The sequence below is a fragment of the Rhinopithecus bieti genome, unplaced genomic scaffold, assembly GCF_001698545.2.
Source record: "Rhinopithecus bieti isolate Rb0 unplaced genomic scaffold, ASM169854v2 scaffold_83527, whole genome shotgun sequence".
NCBI lineage: Eukaryota > Metazoa > Chordata > Mammalia > Primates > Cercopithecidae > Rhinopithecus > Rhinopithecus bieti.
The window spans coordinates 1,634,766-1,661,836 of record NW_016837625.1 but is presented as its reverse complement, the minus strand read 5'-3'; the positions used below and the strand labels follow the sequence as shown (position 1 = coordinate 1,661,836).

General features: G+C 40.5%; 1 protein-coding gene across 1 annotated transcript in view; it reads left to right on the top strand.

Moving 5' to 3' along the window:
- Positions 1-22,395, top strand: part of RTN1 (reticulon 1) — a 38,474-nt gene extending 16,079 nt beyond the window's left edge. Inside the window, exons 2-7 of the mRNA XM_017865860.1 lie at positions 10,267-10,474; positions 12,274-12,412; positions 13,883-13,952; positions 14,535-14,581; positions 14,670-14,728; positions 21,593-22,395. Coding sequence (XP_017721349.1) covers positions 10,267-10,474; positions 12,274-12,412; positions 13,883-13,952; positions 14,535-14,581; positions 14,670-14,728; positions 21,593-21,635 — 566 coding nt within the window. The 3' untranslated portion in view covers positions 21,636-22,395. The remainder of the gene's footprint in view (positions 1-10,266; positions 10,475-12,273; positions 12,413-13,882; positions 13,953-14,534; positions 14,582-14,669; positions 14,729-21,592) is intronic.
- The last annotated feature ends 4,676 nt before the right edge of the window (positions 22,396-27,071 follow it).

The following is a 27,071-nucleotide window of genomic DNA, read 5'->3' as shown; positions in this document are numbered from 1 at the left end:
TTCTAACCCACAAAGAATTTAGAATTTAGTTTAAACTGCAGGAAAAAACTCAAGAACAGCTAACAACAGTGTATTATAGTTTTTCTTTTGAAGTATAATTTTTCTCTCTCGTCACCATTTTTGTTAAAAACAAATTATGAGAGAAATGATTTGTTTATAAAATAAGTTTTACTCTTACTGTACTTGGCCTGATTATTTGCATAAAGTACAGCAAGAGTAATTATTTTTCATGTAGGCTTTTTTAATTGGCTTTGATAGAACTCTCTTCCATGAAGAACTTTCGATAGTACTTTTTAAAAGCTGAGCCCAGTAGTAGGTTTGTACCCTTTAATACCTATGAGGTGGGAAAAATTCCTCTTCTCTTGAAGTCCCAAGATAACTTGGGGTTCCTAGGCCTGTTATAAAATGACATTCTTTACTTACCACAGGTCAGGAACCTTGTACAGGGACTCTGTGGACAAGGTATGAGACCAGATTCCCCAACGGGCTTTAGTTGGCTTTTTAAGTCAACTTTGATTCTTTAAAGGAATCATGCCATTCCAGTTAAAGCCTTGGTAAAATAACCAGTTTCTCCATTTGTGTCCTGTTAGAAAAGAAAACAGATTCTTATTACACTTATGCAATTAACTATACTTCCATAAATTGATAATATTCACAAATAGTTTCCAAATTTTGGAGAAATTAGGTAGAGAGGAACAAATGTGCTCCAAATTTTGTTTATAGGAGTATATTTTATTCACTTGTTAAAAGTTGCAAATAGCTCAAAAGAAATAGGTTCTCTTGACTCTGAAAACAAAAGGTTTAGCAATGTTTAACACAATAACTTTCCATGAGAGCCCTAAAAGTTTGTTATTTTCCTCTCTTTCAATAGCACAATTTTTAAAGTTATTTGAGACTACACTTAAGAGTCATATATCTGATTATAAACTGCCTTTTGAAAAGGATCAAAGCAAGACAAAATGTATGTGGATGACAAAAGTCTATAGCCACTATTAAAGCTATAATTAACTAGGTATTTTGGTTACTTCTGTGGCATACAACAATTTTACATAACAATTATAATTATTAATAATGTACACTAAATTATATCAACATTATAGAAGTTTCCCATAATTTTGGAACACATACTAATAACATTTATATAAATAAAGTCCAAAGTAAACCAAGCACCACTTACTCTTCTATTTGAAACATTTTCCTCTCTTTTAATGTCACAATCTCCAGCATTATTAATTAGAATCCTGCATTTAAGAGCACCTGTTAAATTTGATAGCTGATTATAAAACAATTTTTACCAAAACGAGACAATTGTCTGTGGATGATAAAAATATTTTAAGGCAGCCACAGTTAAAGACACGATTGACAAGAAAATTTGTTACCTCTGAGGCACACAGTCTGTTAACATAATAATTAGGATGATTACTGATAACATATACTAAGTTATATTAGAATTATAGGGGTTTTACATAATTTCAGACCATATACCAATAACACATTTTCACAAATACAGACCAAAGAAAGCCAAACGCCATTTCATATTTGACAATGCTTTCTGTGTGATTTTTGTACTAAATAAGCCAAATGTTGTTTTTGGACTTTAGAGGACCTAACATCTAAAACATTAGGTTAAAAAAGAGACATAATTTATAATTTGATGTTGGAAAGTTTGTTAAATATCAAAAGTTTAAAACGCTGGTTATCACAAATTAGAATCCCAGGTTACCATAAGTAATTCATTTGGCCAAAATGATAACTCCAAAAAATTCTTTAAAAAAGAAAAACCTTCACTCTGATAGAGACTTAGCTTTCCAAACAACATGCAATGAAGATAGCATGAGGCCAACTAAATCCATCTCTTCTCTTCTTTCCTCCTTTTATTCCCTGCCATTTACCCAAAGGAGAAAACAAGACCCTTTTATTATCTTTTAACATTACATAAAATCGTCTTTAAAAGAGAGAAAACATATTTCATGTTTGCATTAGTGTACCATTAATGTTAAAGCTAGTGTTTTTAGATAAAATTTTGTATCTTTATTCAGTTTTAATTAGTTTGACCATAGGATAAGATTCTCACAAACCTTTTAGAACCCTTTACAATTTTCCATTAAACAGCAGATCAATTTTCTAAGAAAGCCCTATTATTTAGACACATGGGCCCAGATTCAGGCCCCACATCAGTATGATTTTGATGTGTTTTGTTGTTGTTTTGTTTGTTTTGAGATGGAGTTTCACTCTTGTTGCCCAGGCTGGAGTGCAATGGTGCGCTCTCTGCTCACCATAACCTCTGCCTCCCGGGTTCAAGTGATTCTCCTGCCTCAGCCTCCTGAGTAGCTGGGATCACAGACATGCGCTACCACACTTGACTAATTTTGCATTTTTAGTAGAGACGGGGTTTCTCCACGTTGGTCAGGCTGGTCTCAAACTCCTGACCTCAGGTGATCTGCCAGCCTCGTCCTCCCAAAGTGCTGGGATTACAGGTGTGAGCCGTCATGCCCAGCTGATTTTAATGTTTGAATCTAAGGAAAAAAGCTAAATAATTTCTTTTAAATATGAGCCAACTTATTTATATCCACAGAGGTTTTACAAGATTAACCCTTTACAAACTCTTTCACTTTGCTTAAGCCTTCAGTTTTATTCTGTTACTCTTTTAGGTTCAAACAATTTTTAATACCCTCTGAACTAGACAGAATTACATTCCCTTTAACAAAAGCTATATTCCCATGCCTTCATACAGCCTTTTACCAAAAACACATTCCCTACATACCTTGTATGTACAACTGTTTCTTCAGTGGTCTCAACTTCATATTACAGTGTTAACTCTTAGCAACTTTTATTTTAGTGAAAACCTGATAAGAGATTTTAATTATGTTCTAAGGGTGGAGCCTAGGACATCAGACAGAAACGAAGATAAGATGGGACTCCTTTTAGCGTAGCTAAAGGGTATGGCTTTCCGTATGTCCCCAGGCCTTATCTATAATCTGCTCCAAAGTACGTAAATCAAACAATTTTCAAAAGTCAAAGAAACAGCTTGACCTTAAAGCATTTAGCAAATTTGATATTTGACCTTAATTTAGACCAAATGTCTACATTTTCAAGACATTTTATTTTACCAATAATCTTTAAAACTGTCTTTATTCCCAAAAGATTCCTAGTCACGTGAACAAAACGGCATTAAAGTTTCTATTTTTCTGACAAAATATTTGATTTAAGCACTTATGTTTCTAAGCCAATTAGAGCTTTTTTATATATAAACATGCAACACATATAAATACACAGACAGGAGATTCAGCACGTGTGAAATTTTTCATTTGCCAGTTTCTTAATTGGATAACTGGCTTCAGGGTGGAGCCCTTGGAGGAGCAGGGCCAGGAAAACATGAATTTCTAGGGCCAAATAAGCAGCATATAAGCAGCTGAAGGCAAAGACAGATCCCCCAAATTAAGGGTGCCATTTTATACTGGATCCTGGATCCCCCAAAGGAGGAAAATACTCAGGAGAAGACAGCGCAATGCTTCTACCCTGCATTTTATTGCAAGGCAAGGCAAAGTCAATCAGCCCATTTTGTAATCAGCCCATCTCTCCTGGGAGTTTTATCTCCCAGTGTGGGTGTGGGGACCTTTGCTTATCTTCCAAGTTGCCGAGAGCATGCTTCTCTGATCCAAGTGTGCAAAGCATTAAGTATCCCTCCATAACTACTATTAGCCATCCCTTATATTTCCTACGTAATTATTATAATATGAAGTGATTTCTGATACCCCCAAAACTCAAAACCATCAGATAACACGATTCAAAACAGAGCAGAGCCTTTAATTTTGAGAGGGATTTATGTGCTTTTAATTCCTGGGGTTTTATGAGGGAAACAGAGACTTTTCTTTCCAAAACAGGATCTGTGGTGCCTCCTCTGTTTTTCCCTATGAGTCCCAGGCTACCAGAAGTTATCTCAGGGCCTCTCGTGTGTGCATTAAGAGGGGCAAGACAAAAAAAATGGAGAAAAATAACACAGTCAACTGAGAAGAAAAAACCTTTTCGAGAAAACAAGTTCCGAGAAGAGAAAAACATAAAGGCTTTTTAAATATATCTATAGGCTGGGTGCGGTGGCTCACACCTGTAATCCCAGCACTTTGGGAGGCCGAGGGAGGTGGATCACAAGATCAGGAGTTCAAGATCAGTCTGGCCAACATGGTGAAACCCCATCTCTACTACAAATACAAAAAATTATGCAGGCGTGGTTGTGCGCGCCTATGGTCCTAGCTACTTGGGAGGCTGAGGCAAGAGAATCACTTGAACCCAGGAGACAGAAGTTGCAGTGAGCTGAGATCACGCCACTGCACTCCAACCTGGGTGACAGAACGAGACTCCATGTCAAAAAATGATAAATCAATCAATCAATCTATAGCTTGTTTATCCACTTTTAATTAAACTGACTTTGAACCATAATGCTCTTTAAAAAAGAAATCCTTTCAAATCTCTTATTACCTGACGTTAGCTACACCAAGTAGCCAATATTTTTACCTTCTGAACTTTACAAAAGGTTACCTCCTAGGTGCTTCAAAGACGTGGTAAACAGTTTATTGTTTTACAAGATTTAGAATTTCCGCAAGGTAGTTCAAAGAAAAGAAAATTGAAGAGAGGAAATTAGAAGCTATGAATGGGGGGAGGGGAAACTCAATAAATGGCAAAATTACACAAATAAACCAGAAAGGAATTATTCCAGAAGCCAACAATTGAACCCAGGCCACCATCAAAAGATAAAGCCGTAGCTACTGAGCTATACAGCATTGGGCAACTTCTATTGCTTTTCCCAGAAGGAGCCTAGAGAAGCCAATTTCAAGCTTGGAAAGCTTTTAACTGCCCAAGAAAAATTTTTAGGACTAACTATGACATGAACCCCAAAATTCCTGTCCTCTGGATGGTGGAAACCAAAAGAAAGTATCCCCACGTGGTCACAAGGTTAAGCTCTTAAGGACACAAAACAAGACAGAGAAATTTTATACAGTATTGGTTTCAGGGACCTGTAGCAAAGTTTGTTAACTGACCAGCCTGCCAAGCTGGCTTGAAACCAGGCTTATAGGGGTTGTAAACCCACATTCTATATCCTGCGATATCCTTCTCTCCATTACAGAATACAGAAAGACAAATTTTTAGCACAAAGTGCACAACATTTGCTACAGCCTAAGACTAGTTTCACAAATCCTTTTTTCTTTTCTTTTTTTTTTTTTGAGATGGAGTCTCGCTCTGTGGCCCGGGCTGGAGTGCAGTGGCCGGATCTCAGCTCACTGCAAGCTCCGCCTCCTGGGTTTACGCCATTCTCCTGCCTCAGCCTCCCGAGTAGCTGGGGCTACAGGCGTCCGCCACCTCGCCTGGCTAGTTTTTGTATTTTTAGTAGAGACGGGGTTTCACCGTGTTAGCCAGGATGGTCTAGATCTTCTGACCTCGTGATCCGCCCATCTCGGCCTCCCAAAGTGCTGGGATTACAGGCTTGAGCCACTGCGCCCGGCCACAAATCCTTTTTTCTATTAATCAAACCCTTGCAGAGAAGACCAATAGTTTACTGTTTTACCCAGATAGAGAGAGAGAGAGAGAGAGAGAGAGAGAGAGAGAGAGAGAGACCGAGACCAGAAACTTGGCTGGTAAGAATTTCTTACTCTTTTTGCTGGCATACCAGGTTTCTGGGTCCCCTTTCTCTGCAGCTTCCAGAAGAATGGAGTAGCTTCTGATGATTCTGCTCACTTGTGCTATAACAGTGGGGTTCCAGCCACTTTGCAAGAGAAAATCACCCTTTACTGTTTTATGGAACCACAGGCAAGATTCTTAATTTGCAAGATGCTGCCCAGTAGACTGCATGAGGAACCAAATTAACATTTTCCATCCTGGCAAAATACACATAACAAAACAGACATTAGTCACCTCTTCAGTACCCAGTATCAGCCTGAAAAAGCTCAAACTTTTTCCCTTTGGTCCCTATTGTCTTTAATACACTCCAGGTAAGGACAGATGACCTCCAAATGGTAATTCACAATGGGGTCTCTGGGCAAGGCAAAAAGCAGATAGTCACCCCAAGAAGCCTGTTGGGGCTCATTCTTTAGGGCTCATGAAATGTGACCAAGTAAGGACGGTTCTCTGAGTTAGTCCTGCTGGATTTCCATCAGCAACCCCCTCTGAGATCCCTTCCACATATACAAACACACAGAAAGAGGAGATGGACAGAAGGCCTTCCAAATTAGATCCCTAACCAAGAACTCCAAGAGTATCCCTTCCAAACTATCCTCCTATTCTCTGAGAAACTTTCTCGAAATCTTCCTGATTGAGGAGAAGTCTCCCAAACCAGAACTCTTCATACTAGTTAGAAAGAACCAACTGAGACCCCCCTGCCCCCAGGAGCCAAACAGACTCCCTGCAATGAGGCTACAGACACAGACATCCCATGGTGGAGCTAGAAACAGACACTCCACAATGGGGCTACAGACACCCACCATAGAACTACATTACCAGTCAGGAGAAGAAAGGAGGCATTGGCAGCACCTAGGATACTCACCAATCTGGACACCCTGCAGTGGGGCTACAGACAGACACCCCACCATGGGACTTAAGTCATGCTGTGATAAGGCAACAGTTAAAGGACATCTCCACAGGACTATTTCTCCATTGCAATTAAACCCATGCACATTGGGTCAGCAGTGCCACACCAGTTGAAAGAATACCAGAGTCAGCCCCCAGTCCAAGAGAACTAGGAGGCCACTTGGGCTGGCTTCTGGATCCATCACTGGAGGGGGGCCACTGAACCATAGGCAGGTAGCCACAAGAGCAATCCTGGATGAGCCCCCAAATTTGTAGTTGCCCAAGGGGTTCACCTTGCCCGCTGTCTAGACAGAGCTAATTCATCAAGACAGGGGAATTGCAATAGAGAAAGAGTACTTCACAGAGTCAGCTGTGTGGGAGAACCGAGTTTTATTATTACTCAAATCAGTCTCTCTGAGCATTCAGGGAGCCGAGTTTTTAAGGATAACTTTGCGGGTGAGGGAAAGCCAGTGAGCCAGCAGTGCTGATTGGTCAGAGATGAAATTATAGGGAGTCAAAGCTGTCTTCTTGTGCTCAGTCAGTTCCTGGGTGGGGGCCACAAGATCAGATGAGCCAGTTGATTGATCTGAGTGGGACCAGCTTATCCATCGAGTGCAGGGTCTGCAAAATATCTCAAGCACTGATCTTAGAAGCAGTTTAGGGAGGGCCAGAATCTTGTAGCCTTCTGCTGCATGACTCCTAAACCATAATTTCTCATCTTATGGCTAATGTTAGTCCTAAAAGGCAATCTAGTTCCCAGATAAGAAGGAGGTGTGCTTTGGGAAAGGGCTGTTAACATCTTTGTTTAAACTATAAACTAAATTTCTCCTAAAGTTAGTTGAGCCTATGCCTCGGAATGAACAAGGACAGCTTGGAGGTTAGAAGCAAGGTAGAGTTAGTTAAATTAGATCTCATTCACTGTCTCAGTCATAATTTTGCAAACGTGGTTTTACAAGTTTCTAAAGGTTTAGTTTCCTCACCTGTTACATACCTATATAATGGAGTTTATTTTGAGGTTTCAGTGAGATAACATATGAAAGTGCTTTGAACATTTCTGAATCAATCAATGTAAATAGATAATCTTGTTACAAAGTATCCAGAATCAACAGCCTATTGTTTCAAGATAACAGTCCTTTTGTTAACCTCCTTCTTAGAAACCTCCTGCAATCTTAGCAAGTAATTGAAAAACATGCGAAGAGATGACTACACCAAACTCCTGTTACTTAGCTAATGCTTTCTGCCCACAGTTTCTTCAAGGAAAGTCCATGAAGTGCCTGGCATTCACAGACTTCTTGAGCAGGTGGCCTCGTGGTTGGAGATTTAGGAGGCTTCCCTAGAGGGCATGCCATTTCTACCAGGTATAAAACAATTCATTCAGAGGGGATTCACTTGAAAATAGCAAATTTTATCTTCTCTTTGTCTGAAAACTCCTTTCAGGCTCTTCTGAGCCCCTTCACATCTCACAAGTGGGTAAGCATCTTCCTTCACACTAAGGAGTGCCCCCTTCAGCACAAATCATGCTGTCTTATAATGTATTTGTTTCCAAATGTGTATGGGCATCATAAAACAGATTACCATTTATTTCTTACCCATTTGTGTGTGTGTTTTGTATAATTCACTTATTTTTATATCCCCACCACCCAGCACAAAGCCTGGCACTTAGTTCCTGCTCAATAGATGAAAACAGATGTGTAAGAGGTAACATTTCAGTTAGTGGTGGATGCTTTAGTTTCCTTTTAATTCCCCTTTACCCCTCCCCTGCACAAAGAGAGTAAATACCTGGAGGCCCTGGACCCTCAAAGACCTTCAGCCCTGCTGCCTAGGCTTTAGACCTTTAGCCTAGGCTTACCCCAATTTATTTTCCCCAATCCATTCAACCCAGGAGCCGCTGGGCTTCTGTGGAGAGCCCCTGTTCTCCCACTCTGCCCTCTACTCTCAGAGTTCCAGGGTTTATTGCAGATCATGTCTTCCAAAAGATCCCTCTTCCCCACCTGAAAAAGATTATAGCTTTTGGTGCTTCATTCTAAACAAACTCTTCTAAAAGAAAAATCATTTGGTGAACTCATTCATATTTTGTTGTTAAGGACAAGCAAATCTTTAGTGCATTATTGTATTCTAACATCTTTGCATTAAAAAAAACAGATGGTAACAATTACTTTCAGGATGGAAAACGGTTAGGCCAAAGGAATGAATTTCTAATGGTCAGACAGCGTCACTGGGGTTGGGATAGGGAGAAGAGAGAGGCTTTAGAGCACAGTCCCTTTTTTATTTTTTATTTTTGCCTCTGGAAACCTGTTTGTAGGACCAGTCCTACTCAGAAGAGAAAAAAATATGTTTCATCCCCAAAACATGCTTGTGAGCCTCTTCTCTGTTTCCTAAATGGCAAAACTGTTATAGAGGAAAGGGAACAAATTTTGCCCAACAAAGGTCTGCCTACTGGAGTCTTTCTGAGTTAATGTCCCTGATGGACCAGATAGTGGTTGGTGGGTGGGGAGTTTGTGGGGAGTGAATTCTCTCTCCAGCTTCAGATTACTGGGAGTATCCTCAGCCTGTTATGAAAGAGACTCTTTTAGACCTGATTTATTCTCCAGCCAGCCTGAGGTAAGTCTGTGGCCAAAGAGGGGGTTAGTACTTTACTCGGCAAAAATTCCTTATGTAACCTCTATTGCCTTGCTTTGTCATGAGGGTGTGTGACTTTTTCGATACTGTTCTTTCAAGGTAATTACACAGCCATGTAAGATGGGAGTAGCTCCCTGCTCTCTTCAACCTAGTCACTTCTGTCTTCCTATGAGCAAATGACTAGAGTCTAATTCTGTAAACCAGGTGTCTGCAGGTACACTGCAGGTGAAGCTGGCAGTACAAAGCACTACCACCTACATTTGGTTGTGAGATGGGAATTTTGCATCTTATTTCTCTTCCTTAAAATTGATTGGCATAACATTCTATACAAAACATTTGTCACATGCCCAGTTGGAGAATAAATTCGCATAGTTAAATAAGGGTTTTATGCTTTTTTTTATATCCTGGGACTGGCATATTTAAAGTATTTCCATTTTGCATGACATTTGAAGCACTATAACTACCTTTTTGCATGTAATTTTTTGTTTCTAAGTTGAAAGAGGGTAATAACTGAATGATGGATGCAATGTAGATTTTAAAGCTTGCATTTCAGATTTTTAAATCACAGAATGTAAGCAACAAACCATGTTGAACAAAATGGTTTAATCCACATGTCAGCTCCAGGGTCTCTTTTTTTTTCTTTTGGTTTTTTTTGTTTTTTGTTTTTTTTTTTTTTGAGATAGAGTCTCACCCTGTCACCCAGGCTGGAGTTCAGTGGAGTGAAGTGGTACTTCCAGACTCTATATTTTCAAGTTTGTTTCAAAGTCACATAATTCAGGCCACTGTGTGGATGTGGATGGTGTAGCCCACGGAGCTACACCCATCACGATATGGTCAATGGAGATTCAATAGTCTTTTCTTGTATGTGAATTTGTGAATTATCCTCAAGGGTGGAAAAGGTTCTTCCAAACCGAAGTAGAATGACAGTAAGTGCCCTTGGTATAGCCATGTGTCTGCTCACTTGTGTTTAGGAATCCAGATGCCAGGTAAGAACCCACAGCAACCACAGCTTGGTGGAGTGAGCCACAGTGGTTCATGTGGTGGCACTGCGGGAGCTCAGTCGGGTGTGTTTTGTGTCTCCTTCTGCAGCTATTGACCTGCTGTACTGGAGGGACATCAAGCAGACGGGCATCGTATTTGGGAGTTTCCTGCTGCTGCTCTTCTCCCTGACCCAGTTCAGTGTGGTGAGCGTCGTGGCCTACCTGGCCCTGGCCGCACTCTCAGCCACCATCAGTTTCCGCATCTACAAATCTGTTTTGCAAGCTGTGCAGAAAACCGACGAGGGCCACCCTTTCAAGTGAGTGCCTCAGCTGAGGAACCCTCACCCCCTGACCACGGGCTTTTCCCCTCACCTCTATTTCCGCTCACAGATGCACTTAAGTCATGTTTCTCTGAGACCCAAAAGACCTCTTAGAGTCTCCCCTAACACCCTGTCTTTGAATATCTAACATTTCTGGTGAATTTCTGAAACAAACTCGATTATTCTTATTCCAATACTTATTGCTTTGTTGAGTTTTTATATGTACTTACTACTAACAGTAATCATAATCCAACAATTACTTAATCCTCTCAGCAATATGAGAAAGGCACAGCAGGCATTTTCATCCCTATTTACAGGTGGGAACACTGAGGTTCTAAGAAGTGACGTGACATACTCAAGGCCAGGTGGCCAGTAAATAGCACGAAACCAGAACTAGGGTATTTGGGTCTTTATTTCCATGCTCTCTCTAGAAGTTTAACACCAAAGGGCCAACCTTCTGGCGGGGGTGCAGGGTTCATGAACAGTCTTCTCATGTATCCTCCTCTACATTTTTATACCGGGGAACCTGATTTGAATGCACATTGAAGAGGAGGAAATACAAAAATAAAAGGGCAATCTACTAACTAAGAGGATATATGACATGTGGCAGAGGGAGATGTTAGCACTGCCAGCTGCTACAACAAAATACCATAGACAGAGTGCCTTATAAACAACAGAAATCTATTTCTCACAGTTCTGGAGGCTGGGAAATCCAAGATCAAGATGCCAGCAGGGTAGAGTTCTGTTGAGGGCCCTCACCTGGGTTGCAGATTGCCAGGTCCTCACTGTGTCCTCACTTTTACTGTGGGACGGAGTGAACAAGCTCCCTTGGGCTTCTTTTCTAAGGGCACTAATCCCATTTATGAGGGCTATGTGCTCATGATCTAATCACTTCCCCAAGGCCCCACCTGTTAACACTATCACACTGGGGGTTAAGATTTCAACATGAATTTGGGGAAGACATATTCAGTCCGTGACTCTCCTGAAAACTCAAGGCAAATACTGCTTTACTCTTTTTAATCTCAATTCACAGAGTTAAGTAAGCACTTAAAGCACTCCAGAAATATCCTCCAGGTAGATAACAGGTGCTGTCTTAAAGCAGAGGGAAGGCAGGAAAGGAGAGAGGAAGGATGGACATCTGTAGAGGAGCTGGCCAAGCAGAGGAGGCTTAAGCTGGGATGATTTTTATATTTGTATTTTACATGTTTTCCCACTCAAGAGTTAAATTTAACCATTTGAACTAATGAAAATGTCATTACTAAAACACCACTCAGTAGAATCCATGAGTATTTTAATACGGCCCAGGTCACTTGAGTTTTCAGTGCTCTTTCTATAAACCTAGAAGTAAATCCCAGAATTTAAACATGAATTCTTAGAGTTCTGATGAGGAACAGTTGGCAGCTAGGATTTGGGGCTATCTCAACTACTTAAAAAAAGATAATTCATCTCCATGAAGTCATGTATGCAGAATTCAGCAAAAGAGCTGATTTGACACTGATTTTCTTTCTCTGGTCCCAGCTGGTTTCTCTGAATTTTCAGCCCACCCATGCTGTGTCTTAGGTAGCCAGAAACAGTCACAACGCTCCACTAAGAACCATACTTTCTGTGTTCCCAGTGCACTGGAAGCAGGTGTGTATGGTGCCCTGTGGCCCTCACTGGCTGGCATAACCCCCCAGAGATGACACCCGCCCTCACCCTCAGAGTGAGAGTAGGAACGCTTAGCTGTTACTGGGGTTTGGCAGCCTGTCTCATGATTCCCTCTGATGGAATTCTCTGTGGGGATGGTTTGTTGACAGGGCCTACTTGGAGCTTGAGATCACCCTTTCTCAGGAGCAGATTCAGAAGTACACGGACTGCCTGCAGTTCTACGTGAACAGCACACTTAAGGAACTGAGGAGGCTCTTCCTTGTCCAGGACCTGGTGGATTCCTTAAAAGTATAGTTGCTTAAACTGTTCACTTTACAGTCTTGACTGTTATTTTCCCTAAAGGTGTAATATTATAAACTGCTACATCAAGAAGAATAAAAAGCAAGTGCTAATTATATTCTAGAGTCAGAAGACCTCCAGTTGTATGGCACCATGAACCAATCTAATCCCTTCATTGCACCAGTGATGAAAATGTGGCTCAGACATTTGTCCAGGGTTGCCCAGTGAGTCACTGGCAGAGATGGAATCAAACCCAGGTCACATAGCTTCTAGCTCTATAGTCTTTAAAACACACCAGATTCTCTCCTTAAACCATTTTTAGTTCCTCCGACAATTTCCCAAAATGAATATTGAGATAAAAAATCTAGATAGGGAATGCGAAAACCATATATACTTTTGCATTGAAAGAAACTCTAGATTCTACTAATATTAATAGTAAGACCTCCGAGTGTGCTTACATAGTTACAGCTGTGAGGCTGAGCCATCTGAAGGGTAGAGGTATGCCCAGCCCCTCACTTGATGAGGATCAGGGGCACCTGGGGCTCTCACTGAATTTGCTGGGTTCCTTTGAACAAGTTGCTTTGGCCTCCTGGTGACTTACGTGTAGAATCAAAGTTAGTCAATCGTGATTCAGCACGGCCATAAGCAGAGCTGGGGAAGCCTAGGCAAGGTAGTTGTGAAGTTTCTGTGCTCCCACAGCACTTCATACACACCCTGGCAGGGGCTTGTACCAGGAGCTGTCTGGTAACTGTTCAAAGAAGGGCAGAAGGAAAAGTGAAAAATGTGGTCTTGACCCTCAAAATGCCTTGCTGGAATAATGACTTGGCCATATAACGACTGAAGAGAGATACCAGGGCAATTATAATTACTTACCTTAGTGCTTTTAAGGCCATGGTTGTATTTGTAATGTAAAAATTGTGGGCCAGAACAGGGGTCAGCAAACCTTGTCCATAAAGAGACAGATGGTAGATATTTTAGGCTTTGCAAGCCACGCCATCTGTGGCACCTTTTCAACTTTGCTATTGTAGCACAAAAGCAGAAAAGACCGTATAAAAGGAAGGGCTTGACTGTGTGCCCATAGACTTCTGAACACTGAAAATTTGATTCAATATCATTTCATATATTAGAAAATATTACTCTTGTTTTGATTTTATTTGAACGTTTAAAAATGTAGAACTCTTTATTAACTTGTGGGCCTATGCAAAAACAGGTCAAGGGCCACAGCTTGCTGACCCCTGGCCTAGATTATTTCCTTGAGTCCCTCAAACCTTGTAACAAAGTGATCCAAAGGGTTCCAAGAGAACTAAGGACTGGATCCCCTTTCACTGATTCTGTGATGAGCTTTCAACGCCTTTCATTGACTATTGAAATCATGATGTACTCTGACTCAAATTCAAATTCTAAGTAAAAGTCAATGATATGAGACTCTTACTTGTCAGGAAGGGTTTTAGGAGCGCTAATAATGCTTTCTTTCTTCAGTTTGCAGTCCTGATGTGGCTCCTGACCTATGTTGGCGCTCTCTTCAATGGCCTGACTCTGCTGCTCATGGGTAAGAGCAGATGAGAGTGTATACGCCTTCCTTCACACCCTCTGTGAAAACGCTGCTTCCTAGGCTCTAAGCTTTTTGTTTGTTTAAAGAGATTCCTAGGAACAAATGCCAGAGATCCCTGCATGCAGAGCACTTCTCTTACCATCATAGTTCAATTAAAGAGTGTAATATATATTATACACTAATAATGAATTCCTAAGTCTAAAGGGTTTCTTTTTCTTCAAACATAACTGGCTTCTTTTTGGCTTATAATATATATATATATTTGGATCTGTTTACAGTGGCAACTATGGATAGAGATTCATTTTCATCTTGGGAGGGGAGAGTTTATCCTAATTCTAGGAATAATTACAAAATACCTGTACAGGGCTCAGTGTCATTTTATTTTCCCTATGAACTGCCCTGTCATCTTTTATCTAGAATTCTGGATATTGCTTTTCAAAATAGGAGATAAAAAATAAAATAAAATGCTGGATAGTCCAAATAATTCTATAATATCATATAACCATATTAAAATGTGTCTATAAGTATATTCTTATTGATAACTCAGAATTTTAATACTATATTTGTTTTTCATCCCAGCTGTGGTTTCAATGTTTACTCTACCTGTAGTGTATGTTAAGCACCAGGTAAGTTCTACGTGATGTCAAACAATGACATTAAATTTTGACCTCATCATCTTTGGATGTGCTCATTATTTTCTTTTTCTTTGTGTAGGCACAGATTGACCAATATCTGGGACTTGTGAGGACTCACATAAATGCTGTTGTGGCAAAGTAAGTCACATAGTGCAATGCATAAAAAGAGAGACTCTCTTACACAGGCCTTTGAGTGGATTAGGGTAGGGGTAATGAGAAGATAGTAAAATGATAGATTGATTTATGATCATTCACTTACTGGAGTCATATATTCATTCTCTTCTCAATTATATTATTTTAGAAAATAAGCATATGATTTTTAACTCTCAATGAAATAAAACCCAGTGGTTTATTTCAGGTTTCATAGTAAGTTTGAATGAATGAATGATATTAACCTCTAAGGACTGGCCCATGTACAAGAACAAGATGCACTGGAGGAAAGAAGGAAACTTGATTCAAAAAAGTTAAATTAACAGTTTAATTCAAATAAAAACAATTAAGTTAACATTTTAATCTTTTAAACAATAGCCCTAATTTTAAAATCATTAAAATTACTTTTAAAACTTTGAATTATTTTAAAACTTTAAAATACATAAAATGTTTGCCAACTAAGTACATCACAGCATTTTAACTCAACAACTGTGTGTATGTGTTTAATACCATTGCTTTTTAAACCTGAGTCTTAAGCCTTACTTTATGGCTCCCTTATATATTAGGAGATAGAGATTTCAGTTTTACATCTCCACAGCTAACGTGGTCATTAAACTTAGGAGTTTTCCGTAATTCTTACATACTATTTTTAGGTATATAGTCATCTAAAGTGATAGCTCTTATATTGAATTATTATTCAATATTTTATTTTATTAATAAGCTAGCCTAATCTTTAGCTACAAATATATGTCACTAAGGGACTAGACTTTTTCACAAAAACTCTATCTAATTATCTGATAATAACGTGGCTGGACCTAGGTGAGGGTCAGATTTAGAGAGAGGCATTTTAGGTAGTTAAAGATGTGTAATAACAAAATAAGAAAGGCTAATCACATTAAAGTTCCTCTGCTATTAGATTATATGTGATGTGCTTCAGTTCTCTCTGAAGTTTATAGACTTGTTTTTTACTGTGTATTATTTGCATTTTTCCTCTTAAAGTCATTAGGAACTCATAGGATTCTACGTTGAATTTGGATCTTTGAGAGACCTGCAACACATTTCAAAATGCCTGAACTTATGAGCCTGGACCCAGGTGTAACCAATACCTAATGAAAATCAACACATTAAGCATAAAATAATCATTTTATGTTGTATTAAGAAAGGGTAGCATAGCACAGTATGAGACTTGGTGGTATCCAAACCTGAGGAGCCTGTTTAAAAATATGAATTCTAAGACTCCACACAGACCTATAGAATTAAAATTTCTAGGACTGGTAACCTGGAATTTATATTTTAATGAACTCTCCAGGTGACTTTTTGGCAGCTAGAACTGTGTTCATAAACTATAGCAAAGAACACCAGAATAGGAGTTTGGAAACTGGAAGACAGAAGTTCTAGACCTAAGTTGTCTAGTACTTAGTTTGGGGATCACAAATCACACCTATTACTTTTTCATTTGGTTTGTTGGTTGAGTCCAAAAAGAGGAGTACCTGTTATGTTCTGGACACTTCATATGACAGGTACAGAGGGTATAAAGATAAGTGAAATGATCTCAGCCCTAAAAGAGCTCTTAGCCCAGTGGTGCAGACAAAATTATACAGAAATAACTATAATAAAATATAATAAGTACAATAAGTACAGTAGAGCTGTATGAAATACTAAAGTTGGAGAGATGAGGAAACTATTGTTCCTTCCTGGACGGGATAGTGGAAAACCATTAAGATAAGATGGCATTCGACCTGGGCCTTGAAAGATGGGTAAACAATCATTGCGTGGATGATAAGGGGAAAGACGTTGCAAGAGGAAGAGGTAATAAAGCAAAGACAGAGAAGCATGAAAATGTAAGTCATGTTCAAGAAGCAACAGTCAACCAGTATGTCTAGAGCTTAAATGAGTCAAAAGATAAACTGGAAAGAATGTAGGAAGAGAGGCTGAGGCCAGGTGGTGAATGCTCTGTGGAGTTGTGACTCCAACCCAGCAGGAAATGGCCAGCCCTTGATGTTTTTAAGCAGGGGATTGATGTCATCAGTTTTTTAAAGATCACTATGGCAGTCTAGTGAGAAAAGAATTGGAGAGGGGAGAGACTAGAGATGTAGCCGTCAGCTAGGAGGTTATCATAATTCAAACAAAAGTGACAAGGGCATGGCCTGGTTAAAATGGAAGAAAAAGAGAGATGGCAGAGAATATAAAGTATATACAATGAACTTGTTAAGTTACAACTGGAAATCAATGCTGTGAAAAGGAATGGAAAGGAAATGTTAGCTATGACTAATATGGCTTCTGTAATTGAGCTTCAGGCAGAGTTGGCTCTTCCTGGTAGCTAGGACAAAAACAGAAACTAGGCAAGTTACATGGTTCTTCCTATCTATCAGAAAGGAGGAAATAACAATTCTTCAAAATAACCTGTTTTGCCTGGCACTACATTTTGAAGGAAATTTATTGGTGGGTTCTTCACTCTAAGGCCTCTTCAAACTCTGAAATTCTAATTCTACCTTAGAATAATTCCAGTGAAAGAACTTACACCATTTTAGTGGAACAGTTAAGAACATGATTGTTAGAATCAGATAGACTGAGTCCATTTCTGGCATTTTTAGCTGTATGAGCTCATCATAAATGTTATTTGACTCTATGAGCCTATTTCCTTATCTGTAAATTGGAATTGTTAATACCTCACAGGGTTCTTGGTGATCAAATGAGGTAATGTCTGTAAAGTATTCTTACTTGGATGTTGGAAACCCTCATTGTCATCATCATCATCCTGTTACTGCTTAGAGATCAGTTCATGGGGCTTGGAGGTAGAGGACAGTCCCAGACTGGGCCAGTAGACCCCAGGACCACCCTCTCCTCCATACTGAGTGACCCTGTCTAGGTCGTTTTACCTTTGTTTGTCTCAGTTTTCCAGCTTAAAATGGGGGTTAATAATACATAATAACACTTCTTAGAGTTTTGAAAATGAGGAAAAATGCCTCAAATTTCAAAAGGCAAAATAAACACTGTAGAGGAAATTAAAGCTTTGAGTAAGTGAGACCATAATAAGAAATCTGCTTTAAGTGAATACAATTCCCTATGTCTAGGTGAGTTATATTTTAGATGACAAAATAGCTTGTAATTTTACCTAGAAGCTCTCAGTGACCTTTGATAAATCTCATGGAATAAAAGACATCCTGAAAACTAAAATTGGAAAGGAGCTGTCACGATCTTCAAATGAGAAGAAAGATTCTAGATGTTATATTTGATAAATTGAAGGCCTGATTTCAAGCAAAAATGCAGAATGAATTAGTAAAACTGAAGATATTCAGAATATATCATTGTATATTCACTAAACCCTGAGATGAGATAGACTTCCCTAGCCAGTGAGTATTCTGATTTTAGTGGGGATGGTCAACAAGTCTTCTTGGTGTCCTTGTGGAAAAACATGGATATATATGATCCAGATGACAGCACAGGTGGTAGAATTCTAGAAGGTTGAAATAGTAGACCCTAAAAATGTTCATTAATCCATTAAATATGTGTCTGGGGCAAGGTATGTGACACACGGCTCTGCCTTTGATCCCATTATTTTCAACCCCATTACTGCTCATGACTATGTGAAGACAAATCAATTATCTTTGTCAAAGTTCCAGATGATGTACAGTTTGAAGCGAAAGCAAATTCAGAAGATGGCAAGCTCAAGATTCAAAATGAATCAAGGGATCTTGAGTAAACAAGAATGCTGAATTGAAATCAATAAAATGAAATTAATAAGGAAAGTGAAGTCCTACATTTAGGTTTCTAAAAAGTCAACTTTACAGCTATAGAATGCGGGGAGGGATAGATGAGAGAGGGTAACAATAAGTGTGTATGTAAGAAATACCTCAGGAAGCCGGGCGCGGTGGCTCAAGCCTGTCATCCCAGCACTTTGGGAGGCCGAGATGGGCGGATCACGAGGTCAGGAGATCGAGACCATCCTGGCAAACACGGTGAAACCCCGTCTCTACTAAAAAAATACAAAAAAAACTAGCCGGGCGAGGTGGCAGACGCCTGTAGTCCCAGCTACTCAGGAGGCTGAGGCAGGAGAATGGCATAAACCTGGGAGGCGGAGCTTGCAGTGAGCCGAGATCGCGCCACTGCACTCTAGCCTGGGCGACAGAGAAAGACGCTGTCTCAANACAATAAGTGTGTATGTAAGAAATACCTCAGGAAGCCGGGCGCGGTGGCTCAAGCCTGTCATCCCAGCACTTTGGGAGGCCGAGATGGGCGGATCACGAGGTCAGGAGATCGAGACCATCCTGGCAAACACGGTGAAACCCCCGTCTCTACTAAAAAAATACAAAAAAAACTAGCCGGGCGAGGTGGCAGACGCCTGTAGTCCCAGCTACTCAGGAGGCTGAGGCAGGAGAATGGCATAAACCTGGGAGGCGGAGCTTGCAGTGAGCCGAGATCGCGCCACTGCACTCTAGCCTGGGCGACAGAGAAAGACTCTGTCTCAAAAAAAAAAAAAAAAAAATACCTCAGGGGTTTTTAATTGCTTGATTGGTCACAGCCAAATGTGAGTCAATGATGTGCTGAAGCATCTTTAAAAAATCAATGCAAGTTGAGTTGTTATTAGTAGGAGTACAAAGTCTAAATCAACAGAGGCAACAGTCATATTCCATATTAGCCATCCCATATCTGTATTCAGTTTCAGGGTTGGACATTTTAACAGATACATTAATACATTGGAGTAATGCCCCAAAGATGACCAGGGTATTAGAAATGTGATAGTTAATGGGCAGTGAAGAGTAAACTTTGATGGGGATGATTACCCTGAAAAAGAGATGACTTTAAAAGGACACCATAGCCATTCTCAAATACTTGGAGGTCTAACATGGTAAAAGAGTAGGATTTCTCTTTTTCTCTCAAGAGCAGTGAATGGAAATTTTAGAAGTTCTGAGATTTGATTGAAATATGGGGGAAAGAGTAATGATTAGAGTTGCCATTTGCCCCATGAAGGAGTGAGTACTCTGGCATTCATTCAAGTATTCAAATAGAAGTTAGATGGCCACGACGGCCACGGTGTCCTCTCCTGGCTTCTCCTTCTCTTGTCCACCTCCCTTCTGGTCCTGTGACCCCAAAGGTTATCTCATGTCTATGGCTCCAAACTTGTGTCTCCAGCCCAGACCTCTTCAACTAAGTACCAGATCTGTCTGCTTATTTATGTAAGGTTTCTCTAAAGTGTCTCATAGACCTTTCAGATTCACTTAGCCACACATCTTGCAATCTTACCCCAAAATTTGTATTTCCTTCGGTCATCACCATCTTGGTAAATGGCATTTTCACCTGGTTCCTCAGGCCAAAAACCAAAGAATCTTCCTTGATTACTCTTCCTCTAATCCTAGCCTGTGCATTCAGTTCATGAACAGATCAAGTGGGTCCTGCAGCCTCATCTCTAAACTAACCCTGAGACTGTTCCCCTCTCTTCACTTCCATGTCTAGCGTACAATCCAGGCATTGCCTTCTAGTACTTGGACTGCTGTGGGTTTCTCTCCCTCTATTCATTGCTTCTACTCCCATTTCCCCCTTTTTTTTTTTTCACACGGCCACCATCATGATGTTCTTACATTAATCAGATCACGTCACTCCCCTGCCTAAGTTCATCAGTGGCTTCCCATCACACAGGTTAGAATCTAAACTCCTTACCACATCCCACAAACTCCAACATCCACCATCTGGTCCCTGCCTGCCTTTCAGACCTCCCCTATCCATACCCCAAGCACACGAGCTTCTCGATTCCTTGCTGCCAGCTTGTCCTCTCTGTAATGCCTCTGCACTCGTTACTCCCTCTGCCTGAAACACTTCACATCCAGATCTTGGCCTGATGGCCCCTTCCTGTCCTCTGAGGATCAGTTTCTCAGATGAATGGATTTAAAGGAGGTACTGCCCACCTTACCACTGTGCCCCTCGCTGCCTGCCATACCACCTTGTTTTTCTTTATGGCAGTTATCACCATCTGAACTTCTCTTGTCTTCTAGTTTATTTCTGTCTCCTCAATTCCTACAGGAATGAAAACTCCACGAGAGTAAGCATCTTTTCCCTTTTGTTGACCACTGAATTCCAGTACATGGAAGGGTACCTCGTGGCACAGAGGGAGGTCTCAATCAAAATCTGCACGATGAGTTCTGCACGATGAGCTCACAACTCTTCAAATTAATAAAACACTTCCAGTGTAAACCTGTCCTAAAATCATGCTGCTACATTATGAGCATCACAGAATTTCAGGACCCTGGAGATAGCTAGTCTATGCCGACATTTTAATGATGAGTATTTAGGACCAGGAAAGTCCCTTAGCTTGCCAGATGCCACATAGCTAATTAACAGAATAGCTGAGACTAGGACCCAGGTTTTTAAATTCCAGTTGTGGGTAGTTAGACTACTCTGAGGGTGAACATAGGTTTCTTTTCCTATGTCTGACATAGGAACAGATTACATCCCTGGTTATATAACCATTCCTAGTTATGCTCATCTTCCTGGCATGGTCAGTAATAGCACTTTCTCTCTCTTTCTGAAGTGTCCCAGATGGGGGATAAATAATCACCCTAACTATATCATAGCTTCTGTAATCCTGAAAGAAGTCAATATGTTCATCCACCTAAAAAGATAAAATATGTGGCTTTCTTCCAGTTCTCTTTTTTGTTGTTGTTATTTTCATTATCCAGTTTTTACTTCTTTCTTACTGCTTTATACAAGAGTATTTACAGATGTGCATACATAAAGACTATAATATCTTCTGGAATACTAAGCTCTTTGGTCACTTAGCTAATTAAAGCAATAACACATAAAATGATTTCATTAATAACACTTGTGATTTACTACCTTTTGATATTGTCTTTTTAGGATTCAGGCTAAAATCCCAGGCGCCAAGAGGCATGCTGAGTAAACTGATTTCCCACCGGGGACTGGACACAAACAGGAATGTCTGGAGTGGTAACAGCTCTCTTCTTACTCGTTACTGCAAATTCATTGTTCCCCTCCTTCCCCCAGTACCATAATCTTAGAGACAAACCTTAAAACAGCTGTTTTTAGGCTGTTCCTTGTACTCTTAGGATATTTGAGTCACTTGTGTCAACCACTAAAGTATAGAGAAAAGTGTATTAGATGTGGTTTTTAATTTTGTGTTGCTAAAAAAAGTGCATGATGGTGAGAGCCCAAGTTATCTTTCCCTCTTCGGTGTTCTTCTCTTCTCTGCAATGCTTCCGTAGCTTCTAACGTTCCCTGTGGCTAGGCCTTTCCTGCCGAGTGCTCTGATGCAATAGTGGAAATCGCTTATATGTCCTTGGGTTGCTGGTTGGATTAATCTTTAATAACAATATATAGAATTGTAGACTGATGTTTTAGCATTTTTCCAACACACACAACGTAAAAATAAAAACAGTCGACCGTACTTATGGTAATCAGTTTTGTATAACTTAAAATAATTAAATAAATGAATAAACCCAAAACAAACATGCCGTAGTTTTGTTGTATGGGATTGGTGGGCTGATTTACATGTATGGTTACTAAAAAGTACCAGCATGTTAACTTTATTACAATTTGTATTACTTTCTCTGTAGTTCCTAATGGATTCAGTTACGGACTCTGGATATTTGCACTTATGTACTTGATACTGAATGCATAAATAAATGTTACTAAATGTAGAACGTTCTCCCTCTCTTCTCATGCATGGTCCCACCAGAAAACATAAAAGCTCGAAGTGATGAAGTCACTCAATGACATTCTGGGAGGGCTGAGAGCAAGTGCTCACCTTATTTCTCTCCAGCACTGTGGAGTCAAACCCCAACCTGGCTTATGGTTTTCCTGGGTCATTAATAGAAAACTGAAAAGTGGTAAACTGTCAATCACTCTTCACATTGTACTCTGTGGGGTGGATTTAGATATTTAAGATAGTTTTAAAAAACTTGAAAGTGATATAAATCCTTACATAAACCGTACAGCAATATGCAACAAAACACTGGCAAAAACAATTGTAATTGCCATGAACTCACCCTTTTAGTAATTACTTATTAAGCACTGACTGTGTGCCAAGCACTAAGAATAGGGCTGTGAATAAGAGAGATGATAATTCCTGCTCTTACGAGTGAAGTCTTCTAATAATTGCTCACTCCTTTTTGTACAAGTCCAATTGCATATTTTGTTTCACTGCTACAATCAAACGTCAAAGACAAAGAGGTAGAAGTGAATGAAAGGAGTAGCAGTTGGAGAAAAAAAAGGAATGATTGCTTATAAAAAGCTGCCTTTTACTAGTTTTACACATGGGTTCAGTGAATATTTGTGGAGTTATCCTTCTATGCAAAGTGGTGTGAAGGTTACAGGGATCACTTGGCACTGTGCCAGCAGCCAGAAACTTGTCAGTGTGCTGGGGAAGAGGATGGGTGGCTATGCGGAAATGCTAACTAAGCAAAGGGTAGCATAAAACGAGCCACTGGCCAGGCACGGTGGCTCACGCCTGTAATCCCAGCACTTCGGGAGGCTGAGGCAGGCGGATCACGAGGTCAGGAGTTCAAGACCAGCCTGATCAGCGTGGTGAAACCGCATCTCTACTAAAAATACAAAAATTAGCTGGGTGTGGTGGCACCTGCCTGTAATCCCAACTACTTAGGAGGCTAAGGCAGGAGAATCGCTTGAAACTGTGAGGCAGAGGTTGCAGTGAGCTGAGATCACACCACTGCACTCCAGCCTGGGCAACAGAGTAAGCCTTTGTCTCCAAAAAAAAACGAGCTATGATGCAGGGTTTGAGCAACAGAAGATTCTCAGGGGCGGTGAATTTGGTTTTTGCCAGATGAAGAAGGTCCAACCCGGATAAAGAAAGAACATGAGCTAAAGTGCCAAGATGTGGAGTGTGAGGCATATGCAGAGAACGGTGAGTTAAACAAGCTTAGATGGGTTGTCAAGTTCTTGGGGTGGGAATGATGGTGCCAGATAAGGCTGAAAAGGTAGGTTGAGATCACAATGGGAAGAAACTTGGATGCCTGTGCCAAGGAGTTTGGGCTTTATTCTCTACATCTCAGAGAGTCACATAGACACAACAAAGGTGCAAGATACTGAAGGCTAGATGAATAGAGTGATAATTGTAACCTACCTCCACCTGGGTGCCAAAAGACCCAGATCTTTACTAGAACAGCCACAGAAAGAATAGAAAGATGTTCACCTGTCCCTGATCCTTGATGTTAACCCAGCATACCTGCCAAGCACCCACCATGGATAGGTGCAGCTAACAGATGGTGTGGAGGGAGATTGGACTGGAGCTGGTAACCAACCAGCTGTGGGGCTTCAAGATGAAAGCTGGCCTTGAGAGTGAGTACCTCCTTGAATTTTGCACCCAAGGAAGCTCAGTTGCCTCACCCTAGCCCAGCACTAAGACTCGCTGATCAGCAGGGTGCAATGCCATTTTCCAGGACAGAGCCCAGAAGAGATGATTTGGGGAAGGAAGATAGTAAGCTGAGTTTGGTGCCTGATTTTTTTTAATGGTTACTAGATTTAGAAGAGAGTTTTCTTTTTTCTTTATGTTTTTCAGCCTCCAACCTTTTAGACAAAGTTTCTTCTACATGGCTATATTGTATATAATCAATCTTCAATATCTGTATCTGCAGCATTGTCCCCATACTATAGACCCAGAATTCCTTTCACAGGAAGCTGCTCATTAGGAAGGTCTAATTAGGAACTCTCTTTGCTGGCAGTGGTGGAGAAGATTCCTAAGGAAATTCCAGGCTTACAAAATGATAGGTATGGATGTAGATTTTTCACAAATGGAACATGGGGCACATTATACTCTGTTTCTACAGGGAGCATCAGCCCAGGTGATATTCAAGATGATGGAAGTAATGTGAACAGATGAGAAGAGGACCAAGAGCAGAGCCCCTGGAAAACCCAGAATGAGTGAGGTGATTCTGAAAGCTGTGAACAGTAGAAAATTCTTACAGCCCATATATGAATGAATGAAGGCAGTAGGAGCAGGTGAAGAAGCTGCAGTATTCTAATGGATAAAGCACGACAGTTTCTATGTCCTCTGCTCTTTCCCCACCCATGTTAGTTTCCTAGGGTTGCTCTACCAAAGTACCAAAATCTGGGTTTTTGTTTTGTTTTGTTTTGTTTTGTTTTTTAAACTCTCAGGCTGGAGTGAAGTGGTGCAATCTCAGCTCACTGCAACCTCCATCTCCCGGATTCAAGTGATTCTCCTGCCTCAGCCTCCCAAGTAGCTGGGATTACAGGTGCATGCAACCACACTCAACTAATTTTTATATTTTTAGTAGAGATAGGGTTTCGCCATGTTGGCCAGGCTGGTCTCAAACTCCTGACCTCAAGTGATCCACCATCTCAGCCTCCTCCCAAAGTGCTAGGATTATCAGGCGTGAACCATCATGCCCAGCCTCAAAATCTGGGTTTCTTAAAACAATAGAAATTTATTCTGTCACTGTTCTGGAGGCTAGAAGTCCAAAATCAAGATGTTGGCAGGGCCATGCTCTCTTTGTCGGCTCTGAGGGAGAACCCTTCCTTGCCTCTTCTAATGTCTGCATTTGTCAGCCATCCTTGGTGCTCCTGACTTGCAGATGGGTACTCCGGTGACTGGGCGCCTCCTCCCTGTGTATCTTCATATCGTCTTCCCTCTGTGTCCAAATTTCCCCTTTGAATAAGGACACCAGTTGTAATGGAATAGGGCCCACCCTAAAGACCTCGTTTTAACTTAATTATCTGTATAAAGACCCTGTTTCCAGTAAGGTCACATTCTGAGGTACAGGGGTTTGGGGCTTCAACATATCTGGTTTGGGGGTGGTGCACAGTTCCACCCCGCCACCACCTGAGGGCTCATATGGGCCCTTACCCTACTATAAAGACTTCCTCCTGGTGTAGATCCCAGACCTATCTCTGCATTTTGTTTCTCCCTGTAGGGAATCACTGCTGAGTAGTCCCACAGCTTTCTACCTCACCCAAATGCATGTGGGGTGTGGCTGATTGCTGGGCCTTGCTTCACAGATGTGAGGTTCCAGCAATCACCACATTGTCCTTGAATAGGGCTATGCCAAGCATCAGAAGGTTAGCACTCTTCTGTGTGCAGAGATGCACGTTGGGCAGACAGAGGAGCCACCACTGGAGGTCACACCAAATGCGGTCATGGACCCTCTACTGATCCAGGCAGAAGGGCCACCTGCCTTCAGACGCTGACCCGCTTCCCTAGTGCTTGATATTGGCACCCTCCTCAAGCTCCTCAATCGGATTTTTATTGTATGATTTTATTTTTGTGGTTTATGATTTTAATTTCTCCTTAATTCAATACATTTATTAAATTCAATGTTACAAAATCAGTCTGGCTGACCACATTTTCTTTGATAAGTAAATTGAAATGCATTAATTTGCATTCTAGGCCATTATTGTCTTTGAAAGCAATTCTGCTAGAATCAGCTGTCTCTGGTTTCTTGTGGCAGACTGCCACAATTACTACTTGAGACGGTCACTACGACAGTTACTGTTACTACTTGAGACCATCATTATAAGACTGAAGGAAGGGGGACGAACGTAGAAATAATAACAAAAAAAAAAAAAGAAACGGTTTTAAAGGAAGTTCCCAGGGGAAGAAGAGGGCTCCCGGCTTCTAGTGAGCAAGAGCAGCAGCCCTGAGCTTCTACAGCTCTTTGTATTTATTGAGTAGAAAGAGCAGGGAGGAGGAGCTAACAATTGGTCAGCTGCTTGATTGATCACAGGTTCATATTATTGCTAACAAACAGGCTTCAGATTTGGCTAATCATAAGAAACACTTGTGCCTGGGTCATGACTGCCCTCAGCATTCCTTCTGGGAGGCAGATGCAGTTTGTCAATTTGCCAACATTCTGCATTTATGAGAATGAGTAAACAGTTTGCTGTTTACTCATATAGCCTCCAGTGGTATACTGAGTTGATCACAACCCTCACTCTTTCGGCCTGCAACAGTTTCTCCCTAAAATGATAAAGTGGTCCTTCAGAATTAACACTTCATCTTGGCCTGCTTTCTTTAAACATACAACTGCTCTGGATTTTGCTCTGTATGTTTGTGTTTTTATAAAACAAAAGAAGTCATCACCAAATTATGACAGAAGTCTAATTCTTAAGTGACTAATGGCAGCCTATGTCAAATTAATACTCATAAAAATTAAACAGTTCATATGAAGGGTGACTTTTTTCAACTTTTATTTCTAGCCATCTCTGACAGAAATGAGGTAGCCAATATAACAGAAGAGACTTTAACTTTTTTAAAAAAAATATTAAAACATTTTAAGTAACTAGCATTTTATAACATAACTGTCACATTGAATTATATCTTCCCCAAAGTGATTTTTTAATGATG